Genomic DNA, 23,041 nt, shown 5'->3' on the forward strand with positions numbered 1-23,041 from the left:
TGCTTCTCCCTCCAAGGTGTGTTTTGCTTCTAGGGACTATTTGCAGTCTTGTTCAGGCTTTGGCAGCAGGGGCACAGACAGCCACTTTCATATTTCACCGCAGCTTTAGGGGGTTGTTTGGGGCAGTAAATTATTACAAGACAAAAGGGCAATAAAGACAGATTTAGAACTTTTACATAGTAATTTAAACCTAAAACACTAATATTTTTAAGTCAACTTTTAAATAAGTTCATATAAAATCATTTTTACCAGAAAGCCTTTTTCCAACTTTGTCAGTCCTTTTTGTAACGTCCAACACTGTTGTACCCTCTGTTTTTATTTGTACTGATGTTACCTTACACTCCTTGTTCATTATTATTGTTTATCTCTCGTGTTTCTATCATATTATTTTCATGTTTTTGTTGTTTCTCTCAACATAAATCTATCTATCTATCTATCTATCTATCTATCTATCATTTGTCAGAAACGTATCTATAGCCCAGTTGATCATACTTCTAACAATGGCGATCAACATTTAAGTGACCATGGACATTAAGTAGGAACTGATTTATCCGTCTTCTCTAACTTCTGCTGGCTGAGGTTCATGTGACCGCCTGTCACATGACAGAGCGTGACGCTGTGTTGTAGCCTGTCAGCTGTTCACACAGGACAGTAGCTGGGTGGGTATTTCAGAGTTTTTACTCTGTTATTCATTATCAGTATGTAGAAATATCCCGGTTGTATAATTTGTTTAATTCTGTAATTGAAAATGGTGTCACCTGTCTATCTGTTGTCATTTTGACGTGGCGACAGAACGGAGGCGAAGCTGTGTTAGCACAGCTATCTTAGGTTAGCAGTCTGGGCTTATTTTGCTAGTTGTTGCTAGCTAATGCTTAGCTAATTCTTAGCTCTGTCACATTTACCGTTATAATTTTACCATTTTATATTTATATGTCATATCAAGCTACGGACTTAGCACAGCTTAATGTCATAAGCTTTGTACCGCGTTGCTTTGTCTTAGTCTTAGCAAGACCCTTCTTGACATGTCGTGACATTGGGTTAAGCTAGTTACCTAGCATAGCCTAATGCTAGCGATTCCAGCCTCAGGTGTTGGGCTGTCTTAATCAGGTTACCTAACGTTACAGTTAAACGTCTGAGATGAAACGTAAAGGTTGATATTTCTGCCACACGTCGAAGTATTCATGGTATTAATGGTACATCTTAAAGGCTCCTATATATCTAATAGCTGTCTTCCTGGCAACAACACTGCAACAGCTAATCAGCCTAGCTAACTGTCACCCAACTGATGATCAAAATCAGGCTTTGTGTTTTTTGCTGTAATTGATTTATGTGTGGAATCTACGAGTTACAGCTTGTGGTAAAAGTCAAAACAAGGCCAAAATCTGTAGCGTTGCCTCTGATGTTGAGTCACTGTGCTGATGTTAATTGTGGTCTTTCATCCAGGTGGATTTGTATCTACACATACAGTGCATAACAAACACCACCCAAAGTAAGGTTTATGCCCCAGCTGCCCTAAATTAACACCATAGGTAATTACCATATCATTTTTTATGTTTCTGTAATGGTTATTACACCAATATGTAGAAGCTCTTTAAGCAAAATGATATTTTTAATGCTAAAATGTAATTATTATTGTTATAGATGAGTTTTCAAATGTACTAATTTACCAAAAAACTGAAAAAAATAGTAAAGCACATCATTATTTCTTGATTGATATGTCAAATTGTAGTTATTTACTTGCATTCCTGAACAGAAAAATTAGTGTTAGTGGTTGAATGTTATGCTTGATTAATTTCTGACTTCTCAGAGAAGTCCAGTGAGCCGGTGGAAACGGCGTGGGCAAATTAGTGAAAACTGACGGTATCATGAACAAGACCGTCTACCACAACATCTTAGTGCATCATAGTCCCTTCTGGACTGAATCTGATTGGGCGAGGGTTCATATTACCAACAAGACAATGGCCCCAAGCATACTTCAAACTGATGGACTGGCCAAGTCAAAGTCCAGATTTGAAACCTATTAAACAAATTTGGGATTTAGTAGATTCAGAGATTGATCGCACAAAAGTTTCATCTAAAGCAAGTCTGTGGAAACAGCTAGAAACTATTTGGAACTCAATAACAAAAGAGACTGTCGGAAAGTACATAAAAACAATGCCAGCAAGAATGCAAGCTGTTATCAAGGCCAAAGGAGGAAATGTTGAGTTTTTTGGTTTTTTATGTGTGAAAAAGGACTATTTGGTCATTTCAGTTTGTTTTTTGCCAAATAAATAACAATAACATTTTTAGGTTTAAACAAGTTTTTTGAAAGATTTCTGAAATATTTATGTTTCCTCATTTTTATGACAGGTGGTCTAATAAATTTGTTAAGCACTGTATATTTTGTGGTAGATATATTACAGGATGGATATCCGCGGGGCTGTGGACGCTGCAGTCCCCACCAACATCATTGCTGCAAAGGCAGCTGAAGTGCGGGCCAATCTGGTCAACTGGCAGTCCTACCTGCAGTAAGTAGAACAGTACATCATGTTAATGTACCCTTACTGGCCCTTATTAATGTACCCTTATTAATTACTGAGGATGCACTGGTGTTGATGTTGCCCTTGACAAAGTTTTTTATAATACTTTTTTCCACCTAATTCACATACATTCCCCTTTAGCCTTGGAAAGTCTACTTTGAATGATAATGAGAGGTTTCAGGGTTCTATTTGACATAAGTCAGAAAAATATACACTCTTTAAGATATCTGTCTTGTTGTGATATTGCATTATCTCTTAAAATCAGCATGTCAAGCATTTCAGCCCTGATCACATCAGTCTTTCTGAATACATCAGTGTAATGACTGTAGACCAAGCGTGCAGTGCCAGTCTAAAAGCAGCCCTGCTCTAGTTCCGGTGTTGTGATTCACTGTCTTGAGTGATACTTCCTCTTTGAGCCTGGATGTTTTAACACAGCAGATCTGACTTATGAGTCACATCTTCATTAGTAAAAAAAAAAAAAAATCTGATAACTTGACTTGTTTCATTTTGTATGGACATCTTACAAGCATATTTGTACTATAACTGCCCGTCTTCGTTGACGATCCACGGTGTGTTTTGCTTTAACAAGAACATGTGGTATTTCCAGGTTAATTGCCATTATTGTGCAAGCCTCCCTTGCAATTAGAAGCAGCATGTTAGTGACAAGGCAAAGGCCAGTCCTCCAGTGAGAGAGTCATTGGCATATATGTATGCTGTATGGCAAAGGAGACGTTTTGAATATCCCATGAACAATCAATAGAAACCATCACTATTTATTAGCCAGTCCACTGTTGGTCTTGCTTTCAAAAATGTCCACAATAAACTGCTCCAAGGGAGTGTATACAGTGAAGTTCCATTGTGTTAATGCATTGATGAATTCTCTTGTAGGAGTCAGATGATCTCTGCTGAAGACTGTGAATTCATCAAGAAATTTGAGGTGGCCAACTCTGAGGAGAAACAGGTCATTCTGACCAATGAAGGACATCAGGTATCGAGTCCTTTTACAATATCTGTGCGTTCTCATCAACACATCCCTTAGCAGTGCCCCTTTAGATTTCTTTACAGTTGTTTTCTGCTTGATCTGGAGTTGATACCCTTTAAAGATTAGCAGACACACAGCTGTTTGATTGAAGAAGTCTTGGGACCCTTTCAGATCGATAATGGCTTTGCAACAAAAAACACAGCCATCTTCATTATCTTGTTTTGAACTCACATCTCTTGTGACTATACAGTATGAACACACTTTTTGTGCACTTTGTGAACACATGATTGTATAAAAGATATCACTACATGAGCTCAGGAACACTTCATGAAACTCTCATTGCATTCTGTTTTTATTTACATTTGACACAGTGTCCCAACTTTTTTGGAACCAGGGATGTACATGGGTGCCGTGTCTTTGGTCTCTGTCCAAGTTTGTATAATCTATCTTGTTCTTGCTCAGTGTGCGAAGACCTTTCTGAACCTGATGGCCCACATCTCCAAGGAGCAGACAGTCCAGTACATCCTGACTCTGATTGACGACACTCTGCAGGTACACGGACAGACTCACTGACTGTGGACAAACAGGACATGCATGTACACATATCGAGACATTTTGAGAAGACAGCAGGACAGGCCAGAAAAGTTGAGGGGATCACATCATTTTACCATCACCAGGAAAGAGTTTTGAGTTAGGTTTTGTGTCCGCTCACAGTCTTGGGAGGTGTCGTGATTTTTAATAAAGTTAAATGAGGAAGTTCTCCCTTGTGACTAGACCATAGACACAACTGACTGTGGGTTTAGTCATTTTTCCACGTAAATTTAGCCCGTTTTTCTCTCTTTTTTTGATTTAAATTTGTGCGCCACAAAATAAATAAATAGATAAAATTAATACACCGAATACTTTTAATCAATAATGACTTTAATGACACAGGAATTCATTTGGCTAAATTCATGTAGCTGAAAGAAATACTAAATAATTTATAGTAGTTACAGTTAAAAAAAAATGAATTGGTTAGTATGCCGTTAAAACCTAAATATTGTTATCCAGACTTTGACTTTCCTTCTTCTGAAACATGTTATGTTAACTTTTACTTTATCTGTTAAACATGTGATAGTAACTCTGTGTCAGTATGGAGTTCTTCAGTCAGAAGCTTATAAAGATGAATTGCTTTCCACGCTGTCAATCAGTTTCTCCAGCTGTGCAGCAGCTGCGTCTGAATCTAAGAGCCCATTTAACATCTTAATTCTACTGTGACTCAGGAGAACCATCAGCGTGTGAACATCTTCTTTGACTACGCCAAGAAGACGAAGAACACCGCCTGGTCCTATTTCCTTCCAATGCTGAATCGTCAGGACCTTTTCACTGTCCACATGGTGAGTTTAGAGACTTTGATACTAATTGCTTTTCAGAGAAAAATGCAAATGCAAGACATATCACAACCCAAGCTGTTCCTGCAACATTAGAGTAGTTTGTGCACGTCAAACGTAATGCAGGCCCACAACCCAGGAAGCCTTTTAATGTTAATAAACGATATCGACTGTCATGCGGAACATTGTCAGTCTGTCGACTGAACAAGGTCAACATGTGTGCACTTGGCTGCAAGCTAGGGAAACATCGAGTCCAAGCTTAAAACTCAAGCACAGTCTGGTGTTTTTTAATTGCTGGCATGTTTTAATTAAGCATAATCTGTCAAACATCATAGTGTGCTGAATAGGGTTCGAGAGATCTCTTTTCACAGGTAGATACTAAGTCTGTTACATTTTTCACAGCCATGAATTTTTCATAGATGTGACTGTGCTTCTAATCATAGCAAGACATCAATTATTCCTCACAAAGCAACCTTCCCCCTTTTCCACAAAAACAGGCAATTAATGTAATGATTTCTCCCTGCCACCTTTTTCAAATAGAGTGACCACCCAACGACCAACTGAGTACTATTATAGGGCACACAGCTTGATTAAAAATACCAGCCAGATGGCGTCCAGCAGGTGGGCATAATGTGACCCCCTGAGTTTGTGACACAGCACTTTAACTCCAACTGTCATGCTGATTCTTGCTTTTAAATTAGAGCCTTGATTTTTTTTTTTTTGCATATCCTCTCCTTGCAAGGAGGAAATTGAATAACACAGTTTTGTTCCTCTGTCACCGCAGGACTCAGGAGGCAGTTTGCAAGCCAAAATTGTTCATGAAATAGTTGATTTGGCCTCTGTTTTGTTCAGTATTTTGCTCGATTTTCAGGACAAGGTATTTTATATACAAGCATTGTGTGTGTCTGTGTGTGTGTGTGTCTGGCCTTCACTTTTATTCTCTTTTCTTCATTTCTTCCTCGCCTTGGAATTAAAACTAAAGATGCTGTAATTCATCATAGAAGACATGATCGTATAGTCAGTGCTACAAAAGAATAAAGTTGTCTTTTTTAGTTCCATCTCACCTTAAAACAATGTAGCAAAATGACCGAATTTAATTACTGTTGCTCAAAATATACTTTTATTGTATATATATTATACATATTTCACATCAAAGAGGAAGACTGTTCAAAGAAATGCCTTGAAAGTGTGCACCATTAACATTGCTGCCACTAAAATCATAAGTAACAAATGCAATGCTGTGGCCTTTCAGTGCAGTTTTCTGTGGCCACGCTGCAAATCTCTACTGTTCATGCACAACAGTATGAATTTAAGATGTCTTCCGTTATTAGGCTGCAAGAATCATCGCTAAGCTGGCTGCCTGGGGCCGTGATCTGATGGAGGGAAGTGATCTGAACTACTACTTTAACTGGATCAAAAGCCAACTCAGTTCACAGGTATGTAAATCAGAATTTGGATTTAAAACCATCTTGTGATAATTAAGTCCATTGATCTGCATATCTGGGTCAAGTTGGTGTTTCAGTGACTTCTGTCAACAAAGCCATTAACTGCATTTGGAACAGAGACCTTATTGTGCTGTAAAAAATGTTGTGTGTTATTGATCTTTGAAATAAATTAACATTTTGTTTCTTCTTTTAAACTTGTCATATCATGGGTTATTAATTTAGTAGACAAGAGTTTAATCATCTTTAATGCCAAAGTGATTTCTGCTTTCTATCTCTATTCATTTTCTGTTAATTAAATTCTATTGGTGGACACAGTGATGCAGCGGTTAGCACTCTCGCCTCACAACAGGAAGGTTGTGTGTGTGAACCAGACGGCCAGCTGGGCCCTTCCTGCTTCACCTTCTACTTGTGTCTGCGTGGGTTTCTTCTGGTGCTGCTTTGGCTTCCTCCCACAGTACTGAAACATGCAGGTTAATTGGTGGCTCTAAATTGCCTTTAGGTGTGAATGTGAGTGTGAACTGCTGTTTGTCTCGGGGTGTCAGCCTTGTGATGAACTGCCGACCTGTCCGGGGTGTAACCCGCCTCTCATCCAGTGTCAGCTGGGATCGGCTCCAGCCCCCTACAGCCCTGCAGAGGATAAACAGTTATAGATAATAGATGGGTGGATGAATTCTATTGTTTGGGCTCACAGTGAAAACCTTGCCTGAATGAATGTAATGTATTTATTTATATTGAGTTTGAGCAGGCGTGTCAGGCCTTGAGATGGTCTGATGAAAGCTGCACTGAAGGTGCTGGCTTTGCCTTGGCAGATGTATGCAGCAAAGAGTGGGCTGATAAAACAGCTGAATATTGATTTCCAGTTTCTTTTGTGCTTCTGCATTGCACACCAGTATTTCTAAAATATCTGGTGTTGCAGGTACAGGCAGCTCTTCCAAAAGCATGATTATATCAGTCTCTCTTTGTTTTGAACATTCTGTGTCCTTGCGAAATATGTTCTTAAACTGTAAATGCTTTAACTGCATTTGATATGATTTCTCTCCTCAACAGCCAGCCAACAAATCAGTGAGCGTCCACTGTCACCGAACTGTCGTCGAGCTTACACCTCACACGGTGTCGTCCGGTGCCGCTGACGCTTAGCTTGACGCGATGGATTGTGAACAATTTGAGCACCTGTTTCTTTTGTTTATCTTTCATTAGAACCTACATGGTACAGGTCCAGAATCAGGCTCAGGAGCAGGAACTATTTCCCCCAGTGAAGTGAGTATGAGTGAAGTGCATCTTCGGTCTCATTGGCGCTTCCAAAACAACCAAAAACGGCAGAGTGTGTGCAAGCTGGCGTCTGTCAGCTTATAGTGAACTTTCACATTTTCTCTTTCTCCTCTTTATCTCTCCCATCCTGTTCTTGCACTCCAGTTTTTCATTAATAATTGCAGATTGTTGTGGATCTGTTTAGAACAAGAGTCCATTTAGACAGCATGGTGTTTGCTGCCACTGGGTGGTTTTAACGGTACACGTGAAAATTGCATGCAGTAAGCCACTTCTCCTTAATGCTGAAAGCGCATGACAAACACAGCTTTTCCTGTGCATTAGGATAACGAGGGAAAATTGGGATAGCATTTGCATAGCAGCAGCGTCCGACCATTTTATTTCCTATATTTTATCGAGCATAGCGTGACTCTTCTGAGAAGTGTGCTCAGAATTCTGTTGACACAAGCCCTATCTAATAATGACTGAACATCATCTTTCCCTCTGCATTTTCAACCAGGTAACCTCCACTCCTCCACTCTTCTGTCGTCACTGCTGCCTGTTCTTTTTGCTGGACTTCTTTGCTTTTCTTCAGCCTCCTCTAATTAACAGATTAATGTGATCTATTTCCTCCTCTCAGCTTCCTCCACTCTCTAATCTCAATTTGCATTATTCTGCTCAGGTGTGAAGGGACACTTTTCCCCGCTATCGCTCTGTATTGTACTATTGGGTCTGTGGTCCAGCATGTGTTGATGTATAATACTATAGACTGCATGTGCAATGCCTCGGGTTTGATTGGTGACAGTGATGCAAGTTTTGGACTGGCCTTCTTTCACGTGCTGTATCTGCTTGTCAACTATTCCAAGTTTCAGAACCGCACTAATTGTGCTTGACCCTCTAACAGTTTGTTGGTTTCCCTGATTACACAGCGAAGGCTCACGCTTCTGTTTGAGTAAATGTTTACCTCTGTATTTTGCAGAGCTCCCAGTATGTCCAGTGCGTTGCTGGATGCCTTCAGCTGATGCTGAGGGTCAATGAGTACAGGTTTGCCTGGGTGGAAGCTGATGGAGTCAACTGGTGAGTCAAGAAAAAGAAAAATGCAAAACTGATTTTGATTAATCAGAGTTGTCATGGTTTATGATATCCTCGTTATGGGTCTGATCAAAAGAACTTTATATATGGTGAATTATGTTAATCACTGAGGTAAATGTCATATTGATAATCCATTGACAGCATGTATAGCGTATTTCCTATATGCAAGGCAGCAATATCTGAGTATCTGGTGTACATTAGGTGCAACTTGGCATTCAAACAGCTGTCAGTGTAGAATTAAGTACACAAAAGCACAACAGTAAGCAAAAGTAATAATAAATACATAAAAGTGACCAACTCCTCTTTTGTCATCATCACTCATCACCAAAACCACCTAGAGAAGAAGAAGAAGTTAGAAAGTAGAGGAGCAGCCTGTCAGATCCTCAGCTAGTAACAGGTCAAATTACATTTTCTTTAAGGAGCCAATTACTGATGGTATAAAAGACCTCTTGTACCTGTTAATGTCATCTCAAGAGGGGAAATCTCCATCCTGATGGGAGTAAATTAACCTCACTTTGTTAAGGTAGTCCGGTAAAATGACCTGAGCTCTCTGTGTAGCTCTGACATGGTGCAAATTGACCCTCTGTGTGATGCTTGTAAGCTTTGGAAACTGCACCTAAATCTACAGAGGCCATAAATTCAGTGATTTTCTCTATGTGTCACAATCCTGATGAAATCTACCTTCTACTAGAAAATAAAAAAAAAATTTTTTACTCCACCCCATCTGAAAGTGGACTGAAGTGAAGATAGTGCTGAGGATCCCAAAAGTTCCACATGAATGTGAAGTAGGTTTACAAAAAAATTGCCTGAGCCTCATTATGCTCTGCAGTCACATCTCTAAAAGGTAGCTGGAGTGAAAAAGTGTGCAGAAAACTACCGGAAGGCTCCGTTTTTTTAAAGACTTTAACTGTCATAATGTGTCGTGGCACAAATAATTAATGATTCCCGCCATCTTTCACTTACTTTTTTCTTCATGCGGCATTGTAATACTCGCCTTCCTGCTCAGTTTGGATCAGAAAATGTTTGCACGCCCATCTATGAGCTCCACACCTAAGCACTTACCAGCTATTTCTGCAAATGTACGCTGCGCTGTCTATCTGTAGTCATTAGTACTCTGCATTTTGAGCAACTCTTCTGTTATCCAAAGACTGTCTGAACATTTCAATCTCAGCCATCATCAGAGATAATGGATGAGCAGCATGTTGGCACACAGCTGTGAAAGCTCCCCTATTAGTAAACAGATGGTCGATATAGATGCTGGTCCTTTTTCCAGCAGTGTTTTTTTTCCCCATTATAGTATTTATTTATTTATTTTTTCCTGTTAAAGCATCACAGCAGTGCTGAGCAACAAGTGTGGCTTCCAGCTCCAGTACCAGATGATCTTCTGTGTTTGGCTCCTGGCCTTCAGTCCTCAGCTCTGCGAGCAGTTGAGACGCTACAACGTAGTGCCAGCGCTGTCCGACATCCTCCAGGAGTCTGTCAAGGAGAAGGTCACTCGAATCATTCTGGCAGCCTTCAGGGTATGTGTACAATCTCTCACTCGTTCTGTTTGTTTCTAAAATGCTGTTTTTCACAGATATGTTTTTAGCACGCTGGCTGAACTGCTGTCCCTTACTGCCTCAGGGACTGGCCAAGGGCTCCGCAAGGTTTATTTCCTTTTTTGATTTTTCACTCTCGGAGTTGTTGTAACATTTACGTTAGCTGCATTTTATATTGAACTTTCTGAAGCAACAAATGGAAGAAATAAGAAATAAGCGCCACTGAAATCACCATATTAACCCTGTTAAATGCACGGTAGCTAAGACGACAGTGACACAACGAGCTTTACAGCACACAGTTTCCAGATAGATTTCCGGATCTGTCAAAGCTACTGATGGAAAGGTCTTCACTGTACATAAGGGCACATGAAGGTGTGCCGTGGCCCAATATACCAATATATCCAATATACCATATACTAATATTATAGGGAATAATATGACACACCCCTCCTATGATGTGGTTTGGAAAACACAGCTCTAATCGTCCTTTATTTTTGACGAACTTGGAGCTATCAAGTATATTGCCTTACCTTTATACTGATATAAGACGGTCTGTGTGTATTACCTGAATCTGACTCTCATTTGCATTTAATTGGGTTGTATACTTCAGCACAACAAACAGAAACGACAACTCCTAAAACAATAGATGAGGCTGCTTATGAAACAACCAAGCCCATAAAAGATACATATATATGATTTATGATCATGCTGCCCTTTCAGCTGCCTGCTGTGATTGCTCTAAACATCTACTGAATATTTAATGGGGTCTTAAGAGCTGCATTCAAGACTTGCTCTGTTGTCTTGTGTTTATGCATTCCCCATGCTATGCCCTGGCAAAATTAAATAAATGTCGGTGGCCTCATTTATCTCCCCATGCTGCGCGTGCTTCTTTACTGGAAGAACTTCATCTGACAGGGCACCATCACAGGTCTGGAACATCGGAGAAATACATTGAAAATCAATGTGATAGCCTGCAGGTTTACAGAGGGCTGATTGTTGTATTTTGGACAAGTATAGAAGTGATTTCTTTGTTCCCACTATGAAGTATTTTATGCAGACGAACATGCTTCTCCTCAGGTAACATATGGTATATTGATTTTTATGCTAACAGTAATGATCCTCTGCTTTAACACAGTGCATTTATCTAGTCAACAGCCTGCCGTACCCGACCACCTTCAGCACACATCATATTGAATACTTAACAAAGTATTTGTTTCTACTCAACAAATTATGGCCTTGAGATAATAAGATTTTTTAAATGAAAGGCTTGTTAAGTGATATCCTGGCTTTGTCCACCCTGGCAACACCAGAGAGCCAGACGGCGACCTTCCTGTCTGGTCAGCTGACCTTGCTGACCAGAGCACAATGGTGTGGTAAATGGCATTGATTACATGATTGAAACATGAGCTCATACATCAGTGGAGGAAAGTTAGCTGATTTTGAAACCCAGCTTAAAGGAAGATATTTAAGGTTGCTTGTGCTTCTCTGTCAGCCGGTTTCCATCAGTATTCCACTGCCATTGTAACCTCAGGAAATAGGTATCTGTGTTCCTAAAGGACTACCTTTCTCCTGTCTTTGTTTACTGAAGTTTGAGAGCACATTTTGGAGAATTCTTTGTACTGTGTTAAGTTTGCCGCAACGGACTGCACATGTTCCTGCTTTGAATTTCCCCCAAAGCTCATTCATCACACCTCTCATGCCAGCAGAGCTGTCACATTAAGCATTTGTGAAAGCTCCCATAAAAGAAAGGGGCCCCGTTTTTAATTGGCTAGAGAAGTTTGTAGTTCAATTTGAGTGCTGTATCACAGCTAATTAAAAGCAGCGGTGGGCAATGAAGGGAGACCCTGAAACGTCTTGACGTTGAGTGGCTTTTCCCCTGAGTCGTTCAGCTTACCTTACAGTGGGTGTGTTTGGCGTAGAGTTAGGAGAGTTACAGAAACATTGTTCCTCTCCAGCAAATTCGCAGTTGTTTTGTTGAGACCCAAAGGCTCGTGATAGTACGTCAGATTTTTCACACGTAACGGGAATTTCACAAATTTCTTGTACAAAAATATTCCACTGTGTTCAGCATGTTGTTATTTTCCCAAATGTCCTAATTATGCAAATGACTCAAATGACACCACGTGGGAATAGCAATGTGACTGGAATTATCCAGACCATCTGGAAGTCCTTGAACACATCCTCAAAGGCAGTGCTTCAGTGTTTGTGATGTGTTTGCTCTAACCTATCCGTGATACTCATGGTTTCTCTTTTTTTGACAAACCTATTCAATTAGGAAAACATGAAATTTCCCTTAGCCATTGACCTTCAAAGGCGAGCAGGCTCTGAGCATTTGCTGTGGCTTGGGCTGTTTGTTGTATTTGAAAAGGGATGCTGTGCTGACATCGCAGGTTCTTGCAAGAAAACATTTGTCTAATATCTGCAGTTAGCTGTGGCTATGCCCTCAATGGTGGCTAAAAATTAACTCTTTTTTTTTCTGAGTTTCTGGAACTTTCTGCAATAGCCTAATACACTTAGAAACAGTATAGTATAAAGTACAAATAGTATGGCAAAATTTCAGTTTACCACATATTCTTATGGACTAATTAATCTGTGTCATCTGTCCCTCACGCTGTTGTTCTCTGTGACAGAACCTCCTGGAGAAAGCAGCAGAGAGGGAGACTCGACAGGAGTACGCTTTGGCCATGATTCAGTGCAAGGTGCTGAAGCAACTGGAGAACCTGGAGCAGCAGAAGTACGATGATGAGGACATCACTGAGGACATTAAGTTCCTGCTGGAGAGGCTGGGAGAGAGTGTGCAGGATCTCAGGTACCTAGTGGACTCCTTTCATGAGTATCGTTCAGTCGGACGTGCTTTACCTAACCTTTTATTTTCGGGCAGAAGTAGTTCTGCACAGAGCTGATCATGATAAAACTGAATGTAACATAACATGAAAATAAATGTTTGGACTAAGCCTTTGAAAGAATAAAGGGAATTTTAGTGTTGTGCATGAATCTGGTAAATCTTGATAAAGCAAGTATATTTTCTAAAGACATATTTCTGTTCATCTTGAATGCGGCATTGATTGCATGTGTGGGTGACCTTTCGATGTTCTTGAAGATGTGCTGCGCCTCTCAAATCACTGCTCCTCACAGCAGATGGCTTGAAAAGAAAGTAGCTGCTTTTTGCTGAAGGAGAAATAACAGTGGGGATCCTTTGACTGTTCTTTTTACCTGTTTTTACCCTCTATCAACAGCTCGTTTGATGAGTACAGCTCTGAACTCAAGTCCGGCCGCCTGGAGTGGAGTCCTGTGCACAAGTCGGAGAAGTTCTGGCGTGAGAACGCTGTCCGCCTGAACGAGAAGAACTACGAGCTCCTTAAGTAAGAAGAAGTATTTACCGCAGCCAGACCGTTTATATTCTCCATCTCCCCTTTTTTTTTTCTTATCTCGGTGTTTAGTATCCACTAAGAGCAGGGCTGCTGAAAGAACAGCTTCTGCAGCTACACAAAGGCACAAAATATGCTTCGTCATAGATACAGAAGATATTGCCTCTAGAGAAATTAATTAAAGTTTAGTTTATGTGCATGTGTTCTGAATTTGAATGGGACAACTGAAATGAAAAGACTTGATTTATTCAGAGAGGTTTAATTGAATTTAATATGAAGGTTTTTTTCTTTAAACTGCATGTGAAAATGAGAGTTGGGAGGTTTAATCATCTTCCAAAATTGAAAGAAAAAAGCACAGTACCACTTTTTAAAAAGGCTTTTGTGTTCAGTGAAATGTGAAGTGATAAAATGTGTTGAACTGAATTTAAGAGTAAGAATAGAAATGACATCACTCGAGGAATGATAACATTAGTCAGCTGGTTGTTCAGTCAGACTGACCACTTTTTAAAAATCAAAATACCTGCTGGAGGGATTGCAGACATTCATGGTGCACAGAAGATGAATTCTACTGACTTTGGTGAAAAACACTGTCAACTTCATATGTACTTTTGGTTTATTGCTAATTAGCAAATGCTAGTATGCTAACACACTAAATGTAGATGGTGAACATGCTGAATGTTCTCCATGCAAAGCATCATCCTGTTACCTTTGTTATGGTGAGCATGTTAGCATGCTGATGTTAGCATTTAGCTACAGCCAAGTTCGGCCTCACAGAGCTGCTCTGTTTCTGAGCTTTATGGGAGTTGCATGTGAAAATGAAGCTTTGACAGATTAAATAGTTTCCCAAATTGAAGAATATGACATTTGTATAATATTAATTTAAAACGCTTTTAAATTAATTGAAACTGAAACCTGATATTTAAATGTTTTATTTTAATCTCACAATTCCAAATTCCTACTTAAACTTAAATTAAAATCAGTATAAAATGCCACATATATACAAAACACTTCACATGCATTCAGTTCTCAGGCTGTGCTTTTAACAGCTACTGAAAAGGCACACACTTGCTGCTCGTGTGTGTGTGTGTGTGTGTGCGGCCAATCCAAGGCCTCAGATCACAAGAGATAAAACATCAAGTTGTTTCTCCGTCCTTTGTTATTCCAGTCACACGCTCTGTTGGGCCCTACTGACATTCAGTAAAAATCCCGATCTATCCATCTCATTGTCTCATCACTGTCTTCTCTCTGTAATCAGCTCAGGCATCATCTCAACTTAAATTACCCTACGTTTTTATTAGTCTTTTTCCTCGACTCTCACCCACACCTGTCCCGTTTTGAACCCTGAGGTATCACTGTTTTGGAGGATGCCTCATGTCTCATGTCCTTGGATTTAGATTTTAAAGCTTGGGTTGTACCTCAGTTTTAGAGGAACATTAACTGAGGCTTTCGGAGAGATCAGTGCATTTCTACACCCAACAAAATAATCTCAGCTAATCTCTTTTATGAAACTTTCTCAGTAAAGTAAAGCCTAGAAGCATCTGAAAAATCTGTGATTTTCCGACTGTACACAAGGTGTGATGAAATTTGCCATTCAATGCACGCAGACCTCTCCCTTTCAGTGCCTCTCCTTTTGTCTGCCTCTCTTCAATAGGATCTTGACGAGGCTGTTGGAGGTGTCTGATGATCCTCAAGTCATCGCAGTGGCAGCTCACGACATCGGGGAGTATGTGCGACATTACCCACGTGGCAAACGGTAAGGCCTTTTACGGTAAAAGAAAAAAACAAGTCACATCAAAAAGCCTGAGGTCAGTCTGCCTCAGCAACAGTATTCCTCAATACAACATATGACATTGGTAGTTTTCTCAAAAGAATATTGGCAACAGTATTTTTATGGGCAGCAGTGTTTTTTATGGCATACATAGTTGATATTTTTATTCTATTTCCTGCATCCTTTGTGTATCTTGACCCTTCTGTGTCACTGTTTGCTGGTACTGGTCGTGTTTGTGATTCTGTTGGCTCCTTTGGTTTGTATCTGAAAGCCCTGATAGGCTCGCTCTATGTCCTCACAATCCCCAGGAAATAATAGAGATTGTTGTCTGTTTCTGTCAGATCGTGCTGAAGTCTGGAGTGTTTGTCCATATTCTTAAATCCTCTGAGGCTGCTAGTTCTCATCTCCTCATCCTCTCTATGTAGCGTTTAGGTTGCCATCAAAAGACACTGTGTGATTGACAGATCAATAATGGCTTTTCTTGTCTCCCACATCAATCTTACTACCCCCTGTTCTGGTCTCAGGGTTGATGAGCCTCATTACAATCCCCCTACAATCAGTGTACCCACCAGAGGTCCTGCACTTTGACCTACTTCTCTTTTCTCTGGTCACACCATTTACTGTATTATCACATGAATTCTGCAAGTGTCTTTTCCTTTTCATAGCATTATATCCTTTCACAAGGTCAGTGACCCCTCATAGATAGATTTCAGTCAGGCTGGATTCGATTACCTGGCGCTGGACCACTGAATCACCTAAAACATGAAACAGTACCGGTTTTCTGTGCGGAAAAAGGTTTTCTCCTATTATTCCTTTTTTTTTTTCCCTCCCATTTCAGGGTGATTGAGCAGCTGGGTGGAAAGCAGCTGGTGATGAATCATATGCATCACGAGGACCAGCTAGTCCGTTACAACGCCCTGTTGGCTGTGCAGAAGCTCATGGTCCACAACTGGTATGAACACATTTGTAGCTTCACTGATGTTACATGTTCTGTTTGGTGCAAGCTGCCCATCACCCAGATATTTAAAGTGTAAGTCGAACCCGGCTTTCTGACATTAACAAACAACCCCCTTCATTTACATAGAAATGATTTAAGGCCCTGTATACCCTCACAGGTACGTTGTATGGAGATCTGCAGGAAATTATACGAGGTCAATGGCTTCAGTGTACTGATGAGAAACTGACAAGTGTAATTTGCTTCAGCAGGTGCAACAAAGCTAACACCTGCTTTTAGTGACAAATACAGAAGACAAAGGTTATTGAGGATTCTTCTCTGACCGGTTGAGTGAAGATTAAGAGTTTTGTCATTATGTTATGGAGGAGTGAGTCAGTTTGGATTGGACGCTGTCAATCACTTGCTTGCAGGTTCATCTTCATGGTTGTTCAGTGTGTGCAGAGCTTCATCAGCACAGCTGCAGTTTAAAGACTGCCTCTGTGCGTGCGACAGTTACGATTGGTCCTATTTTATGAAGTCTTTTTTATGTCTTGTTTGTTTAATCTGTTCAAAACTACAGTTTGTGGTTTTATAGGGTTTATGCGCTGGACGATTTCTTGGCAAGGAACGCTGGCTTTCCCTCTCAGTATATTTGTGCTAAGCTAAGCTAAACTGCTGCCAACTCTAGCTTCACATTCAATGGACAGTAAAGTTAGACTGATAATAGAGTAAATTTTATCATGTTTTTTTTCTTTATTGTCCACATTACAAACTCAGAAAATGTCATCTTTAAATGCTTTCATTTAGTTTTCACTGTTGCTTTCAGATTTAGTTGCGCTCGCATGTTTATGGCTTCTGGCATCGGAGATAACGTCACCCAAAGAGTACAGCAACAAGACGCTTCAGTGTTAAGGGTTTCTTCTCGGTCCAAACACTCAGCTTTATTTTTTCTATCTACTGGGATCGCTTGGAAACACACAAAAAAAAATCAACAATCAACACGTGAAAATGTGTTTGTTTTGCTGCCACTATCTAAAACACACTCAGCTGTGGTTGGAGGTATTGTGTGTAATATCACGGTGTAGTGCTGTTTTCCCATCTAAGTGACCGTAATGTTCTGTGCAAACTGCATGTTCACTCAAGTGTGGGCAGAAGTTTATTTATTCACTGTAGCACAAAAGGGTTTCATTCTTGTTTCAGGAACTGAAAAGAAAGACGTTCCCATCATCGGACATACAATAGAAAGCAAGATGTGTTTTCTCCACCTCAGCTGTAACTTTCAGTGTAACATAGATGGATTTTTTGTCTACAGCAACATCCTGCAGGCTGAAAAATCAGATAACTGTGAGAGAGGGCAGATGCAGGGTGAATTACATGATTTGGAAGTTTTAGAAAGTTTGGGAGTTTGATTCCTGTGTTTGAAAATATAAACAGTTTTTGTTCATACGTTGAATCCCAGAAACTGGAACTCTGTCTGATGAATGGAAACAGGCAAACAGGAGTTAGGTCGTAGAAAGGTGGTGATTATTGACAGTGAGTGGAAAACAGATGAAGTACCAAAATGAAATATGCAGGTAAGACAAGAGAAACTTGAGCGCCGCATACAAATACGTGACTACAAAAAAGAAAAGCAGGAATTAAACTTGAATGTGAGTTATAGTCTGAGTTGAAAGCTGATGCAAAATGCAGCACACACCTTTTATCCACAAACAACGTTGATTTGATGTTATATGGAAATGGATGTTCCATCACTCACTGCTTCTTTTACAGCTACGTGAAAGCAGCAGCGTCTCATTTAAAAGCCTGGCACACAAATCACATCCAAAGACATTCATCTGTCCTTGTGTTTTCTGTAACTTGCACACCTTTAAAGTCTTAATTCGTGCCACTCCTCCTCCGAGGAACTCCGCTTTAGGCTCTGACACGATGCACCTCAGCATGCCTGCTAAACTATAATAGTTTAGAAAAGGCAGTGTGGTCAGGTATTTGTATGCGGCGCTCAAATTTCTCTTATCTTACCTGCATATTTTCCACTCACTGTCATTAATCACCACCTTTCTACATCTTTACTCCTGTTTGCCTGTTTCCATTCATCAAATTCAGACAGAAAATAAAACATGAGTTCCAGTTTCTGGGATTCAACATGTGGCCAAATACTGTTTATATTTTCTAACACAGGAATCGAACTCACAAAGATTTCTTTGGGCTCTGAGGAAAATTCCCAAAACTTCCAGATCATGTAATCAACCGTGCATCTGCCCTCTCTCACAGTTATCTGACACATGGGCGTCGTCGTGGGTTTTCTCTGTTACATGCTGGCTGCTTTTCCATTAGTTTGTTTACCTCGATGGGACCTATTATGTGAGAGGTTATTATCTCCCAAGGTTGTTTCGTGGTGTTGAAATGTGCGCCGCCTTCATGAAACTGAAGTACGTGAATGCTTCTGCAGAGCGAGGGAAATACTGAGGTTGGTGATACTATTATTGTTATTATTTTGAAAAGGTGATGCCGCATTCACCGACAAGTGGAAGAGATTTTCAGAGCAGCTCACCACACCCACCACCGCCTCACCTTGAGTGGGCTGCCTTGCCGTTGTTTCCATGAGACCATCTTCTTACTGAAGGGCCCCTGCTGTCATGACGACAGCCCAGATGAATGAGTGAACAGAGGAACTGTTGTTATTTATCCTTGTGGCCTTTATTCTGCTTTGAGCTCGTTCTCTTTAACGTGTTTCCTGAACTTGAATGAAACGCTGTGACTTCTGCCGCTCTGCTCCGTATTGATGGTTTGCTGTTTAAGCCCATCAGCTGTTGACGCTCACTCTGTCCTGGTGCTGCACTGGTACAACCGTTATACAGAAGTTGATATTTCGTGATGTGTTATTAGATAACATTTCATACGCTAGCCTGGCTATTAGGCTCCCCAAAATGCCTGCTGAAGATCACTGTGTGCTCCTGTTTAAAAAGCCAGAGGGCGGGAGTGGGAAAGTGACCTTGCAGAGAATTTCAAGGGAATAAATGCCCTTAAATTCATATTCCTCTCGCCAACCCTTGTTTTACTGAAATGTCGCTAAATAGAAAGTGCTTTTGAGTTCCAGTGATTGAATGCTGTTTATTTCTCAGCTAACTTTGTCTTTATCTCTGTTGCTGTGTTTTCATTGATGCAGCTTCTTGAAAATGCTCATTGGAGAGAATGCAGCAGTATTCAGGCCATTTTTACGGCACTAATAATCAGATAAATCTGTCTATTTAATCACTGCACTACTGCTTTTTCTCTTTTTCACATCCTAAAATCCATGTGATCATGAGTAAACAGCAGGGAAATGTGAAATATTTGCTGGTGAAACTGTTGAATCTTAGCGTTAGCTGATGCACACCTGGTAACGGGAGCCTAGGAAAATGAGATTGGGAAAGAAAAAGCTGAATATCCACAGGCTGCCAGCACAAAGTTAATTAGAGATCCACCTTTTTTTTGGTTGTGCCCATCCTTCTTGTGGGCAGATTGACCAGAATGCATGCACCTCATTAGCCTGCCATTCCCCGAGCAGCAGAGAGAGTGCAGGGCCAGCAGGTTGTTAAATATCTTAGCCTAGTCTGACTGACTCATTCATCCTTTATCTGACTGAGGTTTGTGCAAGCTTGACTTTATATAACTGTGCTGTGTTCTGATGAGTCCGTGCTGCTGAAGTAGCAGACTAGACTCCTTTCTTCTCTCAGTCTCGCCCGCCTGTCAGTTTCGCCTTGGATCTATGATATTCTAATAGATATGGAATATCTGTATTAACAGTTGATCCGGCATCAAATTAACAGTGTGAAACAACACATCTTTATACTAAAGCCACCGCTGTAGCAGCTAATCACAAAACACCTGAGACAAGTGTGACATCACTAATTAATGAAAACATCTGTAGAATATAAACGAGGAGGAGGAGACCTGTACCTCTTCACCTCCTATAAGAACTGAGAACTGCTATGTTCCTGCTGACTGGGTTGAAAGTGCCGCTGTCCAAGTGCAGGTTTCATGTTTTTTTTAGACGCCAGCTTCTCCCAGACAGAAACCATGAGGTGATGCACCGTTGTTGTTACCGTGTCATGTAACAGCAGCAGCGTGCTCTTGTTCCCCTGGGTTTGAAAACACTTGCATAATCATTATCTGCCAAATGATTGTGATATAATGTGATGTTATCAAGAAAACTGACCTTGAATGCAGCATTTCAGCAGATTGAAATTGCTCCCCGTATGTGTTTTCCATTACATCCAGTGATCCAGCAACAGAGAAGTTAATCGGCAAAGCAAATCACGCTCTGTGTGAAAGGGCCTTTAGATGTGTTTTCCTCTGCAGAGACAAGGCTGAGTGTTGAAAGTGTTGTAAATTAGGTTGTTGAAATGTGTGGATTTCATTCTGATGCTGTTTTTATTTAGAATGCATTTATCTCATGATTGGCTCTGGCTGCCTGGTGCCATCTTCGCACACAGTAAGACCTGATTATTGTATCCAGCTTCTTTCACATTGGCAGTGAATCACCGTATAATTCGTATTTTAAGAGAGTTGATGTATGTCCTTTGATTTAAATATAGCCAATGTCTTGCTGTTCAACCTCCATGACTCATTTTGCTGTGTGTAGGTATTAATTCATAGAGCAGCTGCAGATGCGTGCATCCGAAAGCGCTCCAGCTGGAGAACACTGTCCTCCTAACTCTTGTTCATCTTTCCAATTATTGCCGTCTGCCTTTATTAAGTCCCTGGCAACACTCTGAGGCAATATACTGTATAGCTGCTCATTGCAGACCAGATAAAGGTTCTCACTTACGACTTCAGGGAGGTGTGGAGAGTTTTCAAGTTGGATGTTTTTTTCCTCTCAAAGCTGAAAATCTCCATGACAGTGTGAGTAAGTTCTTGTGGGAAGCAGGAGACGGTGATCTGAAGATTAGCGCCTTAAAGGCTGTTGATTTTGATAGAGTGGAATCGATGTAGAGCAGGTGTGAGGAACCATTTCTACCATTTCATTGATTAATTGCCTTTTCCCTCCCTTTAATTAACTGCTTTCAAACCAGTGAAATCTCCAGGTGCAGATGCAGACTTTTGCCCCTCAAAACACTGCGTACACCTGCTTGATTTGTAAGGAAAATGCTTTACTGTTCATTGGGGTCAGTAGTGAACAATGAGATCAGACGTTAAAGTGGCGTGGAAGCTTTGACCGGAGATGAGCGACGTGGAGACAAAATTGGAAACATGCAGAAAAATACTTGAAGGGTTTATGACTCAGAAAGGCCTTTGTGCTGCGTTCTGTGTCCCCTGCATGTTGTGCTGTATAAACTCACTGCTGAGCTTCATACTTTAATTACTGTAAAAATAGAAGAAGGAAAGGGTTTCATAAGGAAATCCTAAAAGCTTTGTTGCACTGCAGGACAAAAAATAGACAGATGTTGTTTACCAGCACTCAGCGCTCCGAGCTTTAGGTTTTAAGGAGAGCCTACTTTCCATCATCAGCCTTTCCCATTTCCAGGTTTGTGAGAGGCATTTGATATTTCTGGTAGCAGTGAGGTCGGTGTCGCGACATCACAAAAAGAAACCTGAAGGACAAGTGTGACCTTTCAAAATAATGGAATTTTATTTCAACACATAGACGAACATCGCGTCTGGGTCAGAATGACAGAGAGAAAATGAGACTGGCACTTAAAATTACCATTTAGTCTGATATTCACGGATATTAAAGGACCTAATTCCACTCCAGTAATCAGCTGGATGGGATTTGAAATACATTTCATTCAAGGACTAGTTTCACATTTTTGGAAAAATATACGTATTCGCTTTCTTGATGAGAAGATTGGCACCGTCTTAGCTGTCCATTCAGCTCCCCGTCCACTGAGAGACGGCGAGCTTATCATAGCATAAAGACTGGAAACGGGGGGAAACAGCTAGCCTGGCCTTCTCCAAAAGTAAAGAAGTCTGCCTGCCAGCACCTCTAAAGCTCAGTGACTGCTCACTGATGTTGCATGTCATTTGTTTAATCCTTGGTAAAACAGTAAAATCAGTGCTCGGACAAGAAGTAGTGACATAGAGCTGAAATGACTAGAAGAAGATTAAATGGTGACCCTTAGAGCTGCTGGTACGTGGATTATGTTGCCTTTGCATAGAGCCAAGCTAGCTGTTTCCCTCTGCTTCCAGTCTTTATGCTAAGCTAAGCTAATTGGTTGCTGGCTGTAGCTTCATATAAAACATAAAGACATGAAAGTGGTTTCAGTCTGAAGTCTCTTCAGCACGTCAGCATTAAGAGGGTTTATGTTGGGAGTGTTGAGGTGTAACTTGTTCTGTCTTTCGCAGGGAGTACCTGGGAAGACAACTGCAGTCCAGCGATCAGCAACAAGCTCCAGCCGTGGCAGCTCGAAGCTGAACTCGTCCTGTGCATGTGTGTTTGTGTATTACTGTGAGGATGAGTGTGTACTGTACGCACATTCAGATGTTCATTTTTGTGTAATAACTTAAAAATCAAACCGTGTGCTTTCCTCCTTCCACCTGCACCCGAAACGATCCTCGACGTGGACTTGATTTGACTGTCATGCTTGGTGTCGTGCCCCCTCAGCTAAGTGATGTGTGGCGATTGAAGTCGCGCTTTATGTCTGTGATTATGTACAAAACTGCGAGTTATTTAAGTCTTACCAGTAAAACATTGTATGTATCCCAATAAAGATGCTGATCTATCGTGTTCCTGTGTTGCGTCTGCGTTTCCTGTGCAGTATTCAGCTGTTATTGGGGTTACAACTGCTGAATAACAAAGAG

At 40.7% G+C, this 23,041-nt stretch overlaps 1 protein-coding gene across 3 annotated transcripts; it reads left to right on the plus strand.

Moving 5' to 3' along the window:
- Positions 1-583: 583 nt before the first annotated feature.
- Positions 584-22,967, plus strand: atp6v1h (ATPase H+ transporting V1 subunit H). 3 transcript variants are annotated; one of them, XM_076744903.1, is made up of 15 exons: positions 602-659; positions 1,444-1,529; positions 2,392-2,507; positions 3,408-3,507; positions 3,964-4,053; positions 4,764-4,877; positions 6,203-6,307; positions 7,514-7,573; positions 8,541-8,638; positions 9,981-10,173; positions 12,822-13,000; positions 13,428-13,553; positions 15,211-15,312; positions 16,166-16,279; positions 22,586-22,967. In XM_076744903.1, the coding sequence occupies exons 3-15, from the start codon at positions 2,404-2,406 to the stop codon at positions 22,653-22,655; spliced, it is 1,455 nt and encodes a 484-aa protein (XP_076601018.1). In that variant the 5' UTR covers positions 602-659; positions 1,444-1,529; positions 2,392-2,403; the 3' UTR covers positions 22,656-22,967. The 3 variants fall into 3 exon arrangements, with proteins under 3 accessions (XP_076601019.1, XP_076601018.1, XP_076601021.1); XM_076744904.1 differs by lacking the exon at positions 1,444-1,529 and having other exon boundaries at positions 584-680; positions 2,375-2,507; XM_076744906.1 differs by lacking the exon at positions 7,514-7,573.
- The last annotated feature ends 74 nt before the right edge of the window (positions 22,968-23,041 follow it).

Source organism: Chaetodon auriga, chromosome 12 (genome assembly GCF_051107435.1).
Source record: "Chaetodon auriga isolate fChaAug3 chromosome 12, fChaAug3.hap1, whole genome shotgun sequence".
Classification (NCBI taxonomy): Eukaryota; Metazoa; Chordata; class Actinopteri; order Chaetodontiformes; family Chaetodontidae; genus Chaetodon; species Chaetodon auriga.